At 37.1% G+C, this 15,211-nt stretch overlaps 1 protein-coding gene across 1 annotated transcript; it reads right to left on the bottom strand.

The window, feature by feature from the left end:
- Nucleotides 1–224: 224 nt before the first annotated feature.
- Nucleotides 225–13,841, bottom strand: LOC133529465 (uncharacterized). The gene is made up of 9 exons (XM_061867181.1): nt 13,819–13,841; nt 13,702–13,734; nt 11,888–11,997; nt 10,096–10,246; nt 7,233–7,358; nt 6,122–6,222; nt 5,173–5,328; nt 3,934–4,030; nt 225–2,938 (listed from the first exon to the last, which is right to left on the bottom strand). The coding sequence occupies exons 2-9, from the start codon at nt 13,718–13,720 to the stop codon at nt 2,880–2,882; spliced, it is 819 nt and encodes a 272-aa protein (XP_061723165.1). The 5' UTR covers nt 13,721–13,734; nt 13,819–13,841; the 3' UTR covers nt 225–2,879.
- Nucleotides 13,842–15,211: the final 1,370 nt, after the last annotated feature.

A 15,211-nucleotide genomic window follows, 5' to 3' on the forward strand; every position in this document is an offset into this window, starting at 1 on the left:
AATTAGTTTTGCGATAAGCCTACTTTTAGAAAGTTGACTTTTGGCCGCCTAAATCGGGATTTCCGACGTATGTGCGGTGGGACAACGGGTAAAAAAAAACCTGTGGATCCACTGTGGTACAAAGCAGTTGGGACCACGGTTAATATACCGTTATATGAACAATTCATTAATCTCTAGTTAAAAGGATGGGTCACTGGGATTACGTATTAGATACAAAAAAGCAATAAGGTTCTTATTTTATTATTATTTGAGCTCTAACATATATGTATGTAACAATAGTCTTATAGCTATCTTATAAGATTGTACAAAAAAAACTAAACTATTTTTATTAGTAGAAAAGTTAGATGTACCTATTAATGGAGATAATTATAATTAATCCTTTAAAATCATGCTTTTACGACAGAACAAACATCGAAAAACATAAATAAATCGAATTACATTGTGTAATTAACCGATTATTTTTATTCGAGCTGACTTTTTTAATATTAATCTGCTTAGGTGCCACCATTTTATTACCTCAAAAGTTTATTTTGATTAGGTATTGGAAGCGTGCAAAGCGGGAGGCCGGAACGATCACGGCGCTTGATGTGGCCGTGTTTCTGTCAATTCCCATACTATATTCCGTTATTTTGTTCACGTTTTTTGCTTTAAAACCATATTTACGATAAAAAATAGGTCACGATAGCTGATAAATGGTAAACTGCAATAATACTGGACGAAACAATAATAGTAAACTTTATATATTTCCAACATCGAGCTAGAAATTAGGCTTTTATATCATATAGTATTATTCCAGGCTTACCAACGTAACGGCTAAATATTTTATCTAGTCTATGTCAACGCAGAGTTTTGCTTGGATGTTAATAAAATAGTATGGCTAATACAGTGTACCAACATTAGGTAATTGTAATATTAGTTATAATGACAGTTACTGAAAGCTCGTCAGAAACATACTTTTGGCACGAAGAGTTGTCAGAACGTAGTGATTATTTTATGCTCTTTGGAGTTGTCTGTCGTCTGTCACAACAAACGTTGTGATAAGCGAAAGAACATATGTTTTAACATAAAATGAGTTGATTAAAACCTGTGAAGAAGGGCAAAACTTTTATACTTGAAAGCATCATACGTAACCCCCATGAAGAAGATCATGAAGTGGGCCATCAAAACATAATGAAACAAACATTTTTTCATTGAATTTGTATCGAAACAACGACGAAGAAAAATAACCGAATAATATAAGATACACAGATAATTCTGACTATTTTCAGTAAAGCAAAAGTCAAGTGTGTGTAAAAGATTCTGCAAATTGGTAACTGTATTAAGTATAGCAAAGATTTTTAAGGAAAAATCTTTATTTTGTTAAGCTCATTATTTGACAGCTCCCCAGTAGTTGCAAACGCTAAGCGGCGTTGCCATCGTGCACGCTCCCAATTCGCTCTAGTGGGTGTGCAACATATTGCTTATTTGACAGTTGGCAACTGCCAAATTTAACCTGAGGCCCGGTGACGTCATCTTTTGTGAATAACTGACAGGCCGATATCGGCCGGCAAATATGTAACAATTATAAATCATGCACGATCATTTTCATTATTTTGCTTTCATAAGTAATAGACGTAATAGTTACTGATTTTCATAAAGCGTTTTTCAATATAAAGGCCTATCAAGATTGTTAACCTTTTTTAAAATGCTAAAAAACCGAACTATAGTCTGAAGATGTGGTACCATGAAAGTTCATATTTTTAGCAAGTCGCGCGTTGGCGTCGCTTGGTTGTTGTAGCTCCAGTTTAGCTTATTGGGACGGAAGAGTAACTACGGAACCCTACTCTGAGCATGGCCCGATATGCTCTTAACCGGTTTTTTGTTTCAGATTAGTAATGTTATACATAAACCTATGTAGTAACGCACAGTCTTTTATTTTACACCTCTCAAGAACCCACGGAGGGTTCATCATCTCTTGGAGCGTATATATATCAGTGCTAACTTTTTTTCTGCAAAATTAAATCTGAGTAACTATGCACTGAATTATATTGTTGTTAACATATTATTGTACCGCAATATTAGGTATCATAGGATCCCTAGCATTTCGAAATAATTACCACTGCAAAACGGAATATAGAGATCCTAATCTAATAGCCAATTAGACAGGGTGTCAAGTCAGCATCAATAGTAGTGGATCAAACAACGCACCAAAAGTATCTGCCACCCTTGAATACTTTTACAATTAAAGAAAAATCTGTACAGTGTGCGTTCAAAAGTATCAGGTACAGTTTAATTGTTTTACATACGTGCCGAAGTCCAGTGAAAGGTCCCACTTTGTCGCTTACCCGAGATTTGCTTGTATCTTTATACGAATAATCTGTCAAAGCGTCTTTATGGCAAGCGACAAAATGGGACTTTTTGCTTGGAAACGACACATGTCAGTCATATTCATATCTCTTTTTGTTTAACTGTTAGAAAATGGGAGATACTTTTGAAGTGTAGTCTGATGTGCTACTATTAAAGCTGACTGTACAGCAGGGGTTGTTGGGTGCGTTTACACTGAGTATACTTCTGTATTCAGCCATTCCTTCAAACGTCAATGTTAAAAAAATTATGTTTCCCATAGCCACCTCAGCAGTTGATGTCACTAGGTATGGAAATACTGGAAGGTTAATTCGTTTTCTTACATACTCCTAAATACTAATAAGCTTGCAAATTATGTCAAAAGTTTTATATAAAAGTGTTTACCATTACCAATATGGTATGAGATGTACATATAATGTAAAGAAACATCAATGTATCACACAAATTCGCATTTTCAGCAATCTACACAACACACATCACATCATTCACAATCACTTAGAACATATTATGTACCAATGTCGATATATCTTTCATAATTAGTCCGTGAGCACCATTTTCATAACTTTGTACTCCCAAACGGCTTTGCAGACTTCAACTGAAATATAAAAAACACCATTAGATACATTAATTTTCTATTAGTTTGGCAACACATTAAGTGCCGGGTACCCGCTGCTCAGCGGGTTTTCTGTTCAAAACTCAAACTCTATTTTTTGAAGTGAAAACTTCTTTAGCGGCGCTGTGCACTTTTTGTGATGGGGAAAAAATGTTAAACTCGCGACAGGTCACGTGACCGACAGATTCGTCAGATTGAAAATTCGTAAGACGGACACGTGACCTGATCGAAAAACTGTTACGGGAAAAATGTTAAACTCGCGACAGGTCACGTGACCGATAGATTCGTCAGATTGAAAATTCGTAAGACGGACACGTGACCTGATCGAAAAACTGTTACAATGTCATTGAAGCCAGTAGACCGCCGGCGCAGCGTAAAAGAGAGAGTATCCTCCTCTCTTTCTACCGCGCGGCGAAAATGTATGCCTGCGCCTGCTGTTTCGTTTAGTACTTCTGTACTGATAATTAAAGCAATTCGTGCAAAATTATTCCCTAACCATTCCAAAATATCAAAAATGCACAACGTTAATATTCATGTTTTCACTTCTGCCGGCACTCCCGGAGTGCAAACCGTTGTTTTTTTTTTTACTAAGTCCCACGGTTAACTCCAGAAAGCTTGCGTTGTGGGACTTGTGGGTACTCAGACTACGATATACTTATATACTCGTAATATACAAATACTTAAATATATATAAAACATCCATGACTCATAAACTATCTGTGCTCATCACACAAATAAATGCCCTTACCGGTATTCGAACCCAGAACCATCGGCTTCATAGGAAGGGTCACTACCCACTAGGCCAAACCGGTCGTCAAAACTATATTGCTGTACCGCTCGCACAGTGGCATTGACCGCCGGCATCATGGGCGGGACAGCAATATAGTTACGAGCGCGCGATAGAGATAGAAATAGGCGGGTCATTGTACGAAATTCTTCGTGCTTACCGCCTTACTTTAATGGAGTAGTTCACTTACCAGGTACGTCGAGCGTCGTCCAGTCGATTTTGCCGAAATCTGCGCACTTTGCTAGCTGCTCTTTAGCGTGGTTTAATATTTTGGTCTGCACTTCGGGCTGTAATATATAAAACAATGGTTAATATAAATAAATAAAACCCAACAATAACAAATATGTGAAATGAGAGCCAAGTTCAATATTAAGAATATGTGTCATTGTTGCCTGGCCGACAAAAGAATTGAGGTCTATATGGGTGCCAAGTTTTTATCTGTGCTGTGTAGAAAATCCTGAAATTATAAAGGATTTGACTTGGCTGGTTTTTACCAATAAAAAAATCAATTTTAGAAAAGTAACATAGACAAATATAATAGCCTATACGTAAAAACTAGCGATATATTTAAGCGATTATATCATAGAGGATATCTAGTGCAATGATATGCAAGTGACAGTTCCTTCAGGACTCTTTTGGTTGAGCTGAATTTAAAAATTAATTGAAGAAATATGTTTTCACCGTATTTGTATGACTTAAAATGTTACATTTATAAATAAAGTATTCTTCTAAGCTTCCAAAATATATCTAAAAACATGTTACGTGTCAGTGTTGGCCGAAACGTTAATGCAATTAAAAACTAATGGCCATTAACCATTCTAAATTGAACCGTAAGCTGTCACCGTCCTTTACGGTTACGGTTCAATTTATAATGGTTAATTGCAATCAACGTTCGGCCAACACTGTTACGTGTCAGCTACACCATATAAAAATGAACTATTACACAGACCATCATTCGAGGAGAGAAATTTAATTATCAAATTAAATATTACTTAGTGCTTGTATACTTGCTCTGCAAATTCTTACTAAAAAAAATCGAAGTATTGGGTCAATAGGGCAGTAATTCTCAGATATTACCCCCAAGGCATTACAAGGGCTAAAAATCTCAGTTGTTACCAATGATAGTGCCTTTGGTGGTTTGGTTGGTGTGTTTGGGTTTTAACCAGTGATCGGAACTATGGGAGTAAAACTTTAACAAAACTTATCAAGCGGACGTAAAAAGAGTGCTTATAGTCTTAAAAATATTCGAATATCTATGAATGTAAATATTTTTATGGCTGTAAGTACTATACTATTCCTATCCCTCCTTTAGGGCTGTATGCACTATTTTATGTCCGCTTAACAAGTTTTGTTAAAGTTTTACTCCCATAGTTCCGATCACTGGTTTTAACCCAAAAATGTTGCATAGTCGATAATAATAAGTACCCACCGCAATTTTATTAAGCGTTTCGACGAGCCCCTGCTTCACCGCGCGCATGGCGTCGGGCGGCACACTCGCGAACAGCAGCTTGAGTATGGCCACCGACGCCCGCTCGTCCTCGCTGCACTCGGTGTCTAGACCTGAACAGCTGTTCTGTTTCGCGACCTGAGTGGCAAAGTAAAACGCGTTTAGAATACTTTCTGCTCGTATCGCAGTACCCTGCATTTCCGTACCTAACACCTTAGCACGCATTAGCTACCTGCGCGGGCTACGCTTGTTGCAGATAACGCGCTTTTTCCGCTTTGTAGCATAGAACCCTTGTTGCAGATTGCTGGCAGTGAAAGTGTTCATGAAGTAAAAATCGAGTAAGGTAGTGTACTTCAACCTCTAATGCCTAGTACAAATATTGAGCCAATGCAGGTCTTTCAAAAATTCAAAATTCAAATTCAAAATTCAAAATTTTTTTCTGCAAGTAGGCCTCAAGGTCTCTTTTACAAGTCAATACAACATTTATAGTAACATCTTATAGTGACATGAAAAATACATAACAACATTTATAAATATAACAGCCAATACCTGGGTAAACATTACATTATAATAAATAATTACTACAATACAATAGAGATGTATAGTCTCTATGGTTAATATGAATAATCTATCTTAGAGACCCAGCTATGAGTTTTAACGAGATAGCGTTATCGCTTGCTCCCTCTAACGCCATTTATTGTTGGCCAAATATGTGTATTGTATACTTCAAATATATATGGCTCGCAGTCTGCATAAAGAAAATATCAACATATTTTAAAAATCCGCTTTTTTAACCTGTATTTTTTTTTTCGTGAATGTTGGACGTCGCGAACCGTATTTAGCCAACGAAGCTTGCTGAGTTGCCTAAGTAAGGTACGAGATTGATGATTAGGAACTTTCAATAAAAAAGGAACGGAATCTAATATCCTACCTTCTTGGGTTTTGGAGTTAGATTTTGTTGAGGAACTTTGTTTTTGACAGGAGACCCAGGTTCTCCCATTTCATTGTCAGACGGTTCGTTGTCTGAACATGCTGTAAAAAAAAATATCGTCATTCCTCGCCTTATCTAAGTCTACATATTTTTGCAAAAGTGACTTAAAAATAATGAAGGCTACAATGGGGTTGGCAAATGTCAAAGGATTGTATAGATGGCGCCAGTATAGGTTTTACCTGTGTCTAGTTTGCTTTTATGAGATTTAGCTTAAGCCCTTTAATCCCTTTGAAGCCCTTTGATCCAGGCAAATCACAAAAGAAAAAACAATAATTTTAAACTTGTTTAGGAATGACAGGTAAAAGCTATGCTGGATCCCCAGATGGAGTGTGTTGCTATAGGGTAACCCATACCCATACGACTTGACAGTTCATGGAGTAATAATATTAGTTTGGACTAATATTATTACTCCATGAACTGTCAAGTCGATACCCATACCCATACGTATGGTATATCCCAAAGGCGCCCATTTCTCGAACGGTATTGGTACCGTTCGAGAAATGAGCGCCTTTGGGATACTCTCCAAGGATCTTCACAACGAGCAAACGTGAGTTATGGTACAATCAATGTGTCACATGGCCACATCTGCTTTCAATATTACCTAGTCTTTATTCAATTAGCCTTAATTTAACAAAGGCTCGGTAACCGGTTAAATTTCCACACCGTTATCATGTACTTGGCGCAAAACCTTTTTATTTCGCTATCGTTCGTAAAACCGGTTTTTACGCGAACATTTCCATTAGATTCTTGTCGGATTAACCGGTTTAGAACAATAAAAAGCGGTTTCGTTCTATATTGGTGTCTTTGTTTACGCGGCACAACACCAGGCCGACCAGCAGTCTCGCCGCTTTTCAAATAAACCGGTTTATTTAGGTTACCTACAATAAAGTTCTTAAAACGTTTGCGTTCTTATGAAAGTTCGGAGTAAAACCAAAATAAACCGGAATTTACCGCTATTTTTAAAACCGCTTCCGAGCTTTGATGGTAGGTATATGTCTCATACTGTCGCGGTGCTCACAGGAGCTACCTACATGACAGGCTAGTTCCTTACCTTTCTTGAGCTGCGGCGCCATGAAAGCCATCTCCCTGATGAGGTCTATATGCATGGGCGTGTTCCTGTTGATGTGGCTCCGGTATCCGTGGCACAGTAGCTTCCATTGCTTCTCGCAGAATCCCGCTGGAAAATAGTAACATTCATCAGTTCAGTGACTTGGGTCAATATACCTGGGCCATTGAATAGGGTTAACCGGGTGCGATATATTACATTCGGTAGTCTTACTAAAAGAAAACGAATTAAAGAAGTTTTTATTATATTTGTTTGACATTTAGAATTTATTCTAAAAACAATCTAGACTAGTATTTTTTATACATTTTCTTTTGTATGACTATATTTTGTGAAATTTTTAGTATTAAGTTTGATCTATGAATTATATTTATTAGTATTATATATGGAATAATATTCACAACATCAATAAATTGCTCTGATAATTAGCTTAAGATAATTATATCTCCTAATAATAATGTCTGATAATTATGTCTTACTATTCATAAGTGCTTGTTCATAGGCCTACATGAATAAACTTATTTGAATTGAATTGAATTGAACGTCGAACTTAAGATGTCCTTGGAGAAGAATAGTATGGAAATGCTGCCGGGACAGTAACCTGCAGCCCCAACTCCAGAAAATCGGGCTGAATGAACGCAGCACCGATCGACAGCCCGCCTACACTACATCTACATCTACAGGGTTAACCGGTCGAAGCTCTTTATAGATGGCGTCAGTTTAAGTTTCCCTGTAAATCCTATCATTCTTTCCTTCCTAATCTGCCATTAGTGTCCATTTTTTATGTTATTTTAATTTACTAGTTTTACAGTTAACTTTAAGAGAGCCTGTTGTTTACCTCTACTTCTGATACTGTATTGTTTTTATTGAGGTGTGCAATAAATAGTATTTGTATTGTATATTATGTAGTTAGCTTTTATGTTACCTAATATTGTTAAATTTTAAATAAATTTTGTGGTTAACGTAATGTTACTAAAATAATACATTTCATTTACATTATATTTTTCTGTACCAAATGGCGCGGCCACACACACGGCGAGTGGTATGGAAAGTGGTGAGGGAAGTATGCAGGGCAGTATGGCAGCCGTTGACGACCAACGTGGCCACACTACATCTCTGCCTACTTCCCTCGCTACTCCCGATACCAGTCGTCGAGTATGTGGCCGCGCGGAACGAGAATGTATGGTCGCCTTCACCGCGGCCCCGAATCCTGGCCCCGCTCAAACGGTATCACCAGGATAGGGGTCCTGGGGTTGGGTAACAATCGGTAGCGAAGAGCTGGCCAACACCAGCTGCAGACATCATCCTCAAACAGACGACAATTGACCTTCGAACATCAGTGGCGAGCGACCCGCCACAGCCGAAAGGTGAAAGCGGCCTCTCATACCTCCCTTTCAAGGCGGTATCGAATGACATCTAGTCGGACTGTATGTAGAAATAGAGAGCTCTAATATTATTTATGGTTATTTAACGTTACGGCGCGGTCGTATGGTGGCCCCGCACCCAGTTAACCACGGTAATAGACAAACTAAACAAAACACAACGACTAGCATGTGTGGCTGCGACGGGCTGTATGCGAACTACTCCGACTGCGGCGCTAGAAATAATGCTAGGACTCCTACCACTACACATATACATACAAAAAGAAGCGGCTGCCACGGCTCTTCGGTTGAAAAAGCTAAACCTATGGACATCCTTCAGCTCATCGCACAAGAAGATCTATGAAAATATGATCTCAAAACTACCCATGCTGGAGGCGCCCATCGACAAAACACCAAAAACTATGATCTTCTGGAAAGAATACGCCATATCATTAACAGAAGATCCTAAAGAAGGACTAGACCAAACCAACCTAAGAATATTCACAGATGGCTCAAAAACATTTGAAGGGACAGGATGTGGTGTCTTCTCGGAGGACCTGAATATACACATCTCAAAACCCCTGGGAGAACATAACACGGTATTCCAAGCTGAATGTGTGGGAATAATAGAAGCTTGCAATGCTATAACAAGACGACAAGTGAAACACGAAAATATACTAATACTATCAGACAGTAAATCAGTACTACAAGCGCTATGCAGCGACAAACTTAATTCAGAACTCATACTCGAATGTCATCGAAGCCTCACGGAAGTGAGCAAAGAAGGCAACAAAGTAACAATTCAATGGATAAAGGGGCATAGTGGATCAAGAGGAAACGATGCAGCGGACGAACTGGCCAGGAGAGGCTCAGAAACGCTGGACCCGAGCCCATCATACCCCTACCAATATCCTATATACACAACCAGCTAGACCTACATCACAGACAACTGCACAATAAATAATGGAAGGAAATGGACACATGCAGGCAGACCAAGGATTTTCTACCGGAACTGAACCACAAACTCACCAAAATACTACTGAAAACACCTAGACATCAACTACGTAAAATAGTAGGATTAATTACGGGACATAACACACTTAACAAACACCTACACAATATGGGTAAAACAGACAGCCCCATGTGCAGAGCGTGCATGGAAGAAGAAGAAACAACAAAACATATTCTCCTAGACTGCAAACAGGTAGAAGTATACAGGAACAAATACCTAGGGACTCCGTGCACACTAGGAGAGGCATTTAGCAACCTGAAAACTTTGCTAGGCTTCGTGGAGGAGCTGGGGTGGTTAGAGTAGCGCTACCTCGTTTCACGCAAAATAGGCACAATGGTTGTCGATTTGCGGAAAATGCCCAGAAGCACTAACTAACTAACTAACTAATAGAGAGCTCTCTTCATAGTTAAATATTGGATTCAATTATTACCATAACCAGTTTTAGTAAATCAACTATGCCATTTTGTATTAAACTTACTTTTTTTAATGTGAAGCGCTTTACGAATCTTCAGCCAGGCGTCGTCCCAGAGATCAGAATTCTTCTTCTGTTTTCGGTCTTGCCAGACAATGTCATGTTTCTTCACTTCAGCAATCAATGACAATTTGAAGCTTACAGGGACATTAGTTCTCTGTAAACATAATGAACTGTATTAATATTGCTTAAAGGTATGACCAGACTGAGTACCGAGCACCTGGTATTTAAAAAAAATAAAGATCTTTTTAGAATGTATGAAGTAAATGGCTCCACACTCGGCGAGTATGTACCTGCATGTCTGGCTGCACCCTGAGACGAAAGTGGACAACCACCTTTCCATACAAACATCCCCATTTTCCACTCTGGATATTAACATTTAACATTACTTATTTTTCCATTCCATTGAGTTAATATCTAAAGAGGAAAAGGGTAATTATGTTTATATGGAGAAGCCATTGCCCACTATCCTCTTAATAAAGCGTAGGGGCATGTTATTTCAAACAGTTTTTTGCACTGAGCTTGACTACTCTGAACATTCATTGTAAGCAGTGGCAAGTGGGCCAGTAAGAGAAAGCATCATAGGCACCATAGCCTAGTGAGGGACAACATAATTTGTGACCTTTGAGTGTCAATCATTTGTTATGTTAAGCAGTGATAATTCTATACACAGTATTATTTATTTTGTGGTAAAGACCTGATAACAACAGGTTAACATGCTCACTGCAGCACTAGGCCAAAAGACCTGATACAAAGTATGGTTTTGGTTAGTTAGAAGTTACACTAATTAACTGACATAACATTTGACACATTCAAACTCATATAAAAATTTCCAGCTAAAGCTAAATTATTAAAATTTCTTGGCTAAATTTGTGCACTGCAAAGGAATCATGTATCTATTTTTTATCTTTAATTATTCTTATACAAATAAAAAACAAATCAAAATTTTAATTCAGGAACACAATCTGATGATAACCAGCATCAGTTAACCCAGTGTCAAATTGTACTGGTAACCATGGTAACTTCAGGTTTAACCGGTTAACCCTGGAGTAGTGGGATGGTACAAGTGGCTCTAAGTGTGCAATGTACTTATTAAACAAGTGGCTCTGTGACCTGTAGACCTCGTAAACCCCCATTGTGTCATTTTTTTAAAGTTCCAAAAAGTTCTACTTTTCATCCTGTTACCCCCTGCTGGGGTGTAGGGCTCGAACTATTATTTTCCACTGACTCTGGTCTGGGCAGCTTGGGTAACCTGCTCCCACCTCAAAAAGTTAATAGACAAAAAAAATCTACATAATTATCGAACCTGATCACAAGATTTCACATCTGGACATACAAAAGCATTTTTGTCCAAGCTGAATGCCTCAAGGCATCAAGTCCGCCTATTGTATGTATTACTTGTATTTGTGTAATAAAGTTTAAATACAGTTTAAAATGGAGACCTGCACTCTACTCGGTTAATTATTAATATTGTATAATATTAAACTACTGTGCCCTTACAGGGTCTGTATTACTTGTAATATATATTTTTGAGTTTTGAGCAGGAGGGAAAACTTAAACAGGGCATTCTTCGCTCCGTTCGGCTCAGCATTACTTCAAGCAAATATTAACGGTTTGGCGCAACTTGACGTCCCTTTGCATGCACAATGACATATAAGATAATGACTTGAATTTTGACAACCCTAAATAGCCGAAAGGGATAGTGCCACAGCATGATTCGTCCCTGAATCACTGTCAAACTTCGTTTTGTGTTTTTGAAGTAAGAAGCAAATTTTTGATTTACTAAAAGCACACTTACACTTCTGGGCGTATTTTTGTCATCTCTATTCGCGTTTTCAGTGTTTGGAGGTGCAGTTACGTCCATTGGTCGGACGTTCGTGTTGGCAGCAATTACCGGAATAAAAATATCTGAAAAAATCATTTCCTCTCGTTAATTGCATCTACCTATTGTGTTGTGTACATTAAAGTGTTTACTACTGCTACTGAAATAATTTTAGTTTGATCTATCTCTTATCTATCTCTTCGAAATGAAGAGTGGTTAAAATTGTTAATATAAACATGTAACAAAGATGTACAAATAGCTAATTTGTCGTGTTTGGCTAACTGAAGATAGTTTTATCTAAGTGATTAACTTACGTATTGTAAATATTTAAGATTGTTGCACGATAACGATATAAATTAATTCAAAAAAAAACCCGATAAGGTTATACGGTTACTTCTTGTTTACAAGCAATATTGAATGACATTTGACTTCACTTTGACAGCATCATGGCATTGACATATAAGGGCTCCTCCATCATGGATATATTATACAGATGATACCCTCTAATCTTATGGCTCCTCTACATGATGGCCCAGCGTAGGCCAGTCCTAGGGACGCATTTATGCGTTAGAGGGAGCAAGTGATATTGCTATCTCATTCAACCGCATAGCTGCGTCCCTTAGACTGGCCTACGCTGGGCCATCATGTAGAGGAGCCCTTATGTATATTGTTATTGTAGATTAGAGGGTACGTTCAACAAAAAATGTGGGCGCGAAGTGCTAATCAGGAGGGCGACACTTAGAAATGTAGTTAACATTAGTAAAGATAGAGGAGTTTTCTATTAATTGGATCCAGAATTCCAGACAACCTACTTTTGCGTAAAGTTGATTTCGCAAAAATACCTTGAAAAACACGGAAATATGAGACACTTGGCAACACTAGCGGACGAGTATACGGCCGTCTGTAAAGCGCCAATTACATCCACACTTCCCGATTTCGGGCCCGAAATTTCGTTTCACGGAATATCAGCACATCGTTAACAATATTTGAAATGTAAATGTAAAATATGAATAAAAGTAGTAAATTTTGACGTTGTAATTATTATTCTAGTCTATTTTATTTTGAATTTGACATGTTAATATATTAATTATTTTTGTATTTATTATTTCAACTAATTTTTATTTTACTATGAATCATGATTTCATTGTTATTATGTCAAGATTATTAATTATTTATTATTCTTATTATTTGATTTTAATGTACTTACTAACCCCTAGCTATAACGATGGTACTAACAATTTATTATGGAATTCTAGTAGTTCTGAAATAAAAATATTTTTTTTTTTTTTATAAATGTATTTTTGCATATAAACCATTTTTTTACTTTTTAAATATTGTAAACGATGTGCTGGTATTTGTGGAAATGGAAAATTATTATTTCTCGGATCCAAAATCGGGTCTGATATCAGGCCTGATAAAGTGTATGTAATTGGCACTTAAGGTAGGAATAGTAGGATCGCAGTTTTGAGTTTTGACGGTTCAGTGTATTCAATCATGCAGAAGTCTAAAAGCCAGTGCGAGCTATTTTTAGAACCACTCCAAGCTCGTGGTCCGGTGCGATAGTTTGTTACAACTTTAAAGTCTGTCTAGCCATTTCCGTCAGTAGAAAATAGCGGCAAATTAAACAAAATGTAGGCGCGAAGGGTACCTTACCATAGAAAATTTGAATTTCGCGCTTTTTCTACTGATAAAGTTGTTTGACAGGCTTATAATTATATTCATGCCACGGTGTTAAGTCCATCTTATGTGCAATAAACATTACATTAAAGAAATAAATACGTAAAACGTACCAGTTTTACTGCCAGACATCTTCACAATAACATCTGCAACAAAATAATGTATGTCATAATATTTAGTAATTTTAAGCACAAGAGTTTTGAATATTTATTTCTTCAATTAACACAAACCTGTGATAGGTATGCTGCTTTGTATTAATTAATGTATTTATCAAGGAGCATATAGTATAGTCACTACTTTCGTATTTATCTTAAAGGTTATTTTTAATTAAAACAACTAGGTATGCTAATTTAAGACATTCATATAGTACTTAATACTCAATGAATCATTTACAACAAAGTCGTTCGGCAAGGTCGTAGATAGCTAGCATATTAAGTACCCACCTATCTGTTCATTATCTTTTCCTATTTCATAAAAAGAAAATTCTATCTCAATAATTTGAATAAAAACACAACAGCTTCACTTACACGACGTAGGTAGATGTACTTATCAAAATACTATGACACTACTAACAAATAAAATGATTCTCTTTTCACTAACAACAACCAAACAACTATACGATTAAATGCAGACTACACAAAATTCCCCGGCGTCTCATATCCACGAAATAACCTATACAGATAAACCTACAGTCGTCTCGGTCTTACTCATGGACTTCAAAAGGCAGGGCATATCCTCTGAATCTGTCATCTCTGTCTACGCTATCGTATTTAGAATTTCAATCGATTCACCGGTTCGCGTTGTTATTCAGTACAGCACCATGATAATATTGTACTATAATTACTTGTTATACTCGCTCTTAGATCGCTTATAATTCGATTCACTACTTTCTTTTCAACAATAAGTATGTTTTGTTTTTGTAATGTTGCGCAATACAAAGATCACATTCGAATTCTTGGAAATAATGGGATGACGCAATCTCACTAACAACGGCTAGCATCGAGTATAGTTACGAAATAGCAGTCTTTGCAGCATTGTGTTAAGGTTCAATTTCTTTAGGTACTCGGTACTGTTATTTACTGTCTTTATAGTGCGGCATCGATACGATACAAGCTCCAATTTCGTATAGCGCTGTGTAGAAACGTAGAGAACTGCGCAGTAATAGATAGGTAGTGTATGGACAGTCGTGTACAATATTTTATCGTTAAGAAAGTAACATATACGTACCTACATAACTGCGACTTAAGGAATTGTTAAGGTTTTGTAAATTTTCGCCTATTTTAATCAATCAATACCCAGATTATATACCTTAAAATGATAAAAAAGTGCATGAATTATGAGATAACATAATATGCAAGTAAAAAAAGTAGGTACCTACCGTCAAACTAGCCAACTTTGCTTCCAGTGGTATCTTTGCCCAAAAACAAATTTGTCAGTACATATGGTGTTACTTTTCCGCCCTAGTGCGTAAATTAGCAAATTACGTAACTATGTCGAAAGTTTAAAATAAATAAAATAAAATTTTATTTATTCGTTAGCATACATGATTTTTACAATAACAGGGTAGATGTCTCTTTTTAAGTATTCAGAGATACTTGTGATAAGAGACACCGCTCTTCCGCA

This window comes from Cydia pomonella, chromosome 21 (genome assembly GCF_033807575.1).
Source record: "Cydia pomonella isolate Wapato2018A chromosome 21, ilCydPomo1, whole genome shotgun sequence".
NCBI classification, from domain to species: Eukaryota; Metazoa; Arthropoda; class Insecta; order Lepidoptera; family Tortricidae; genus Cydia; species Cydia pomonella.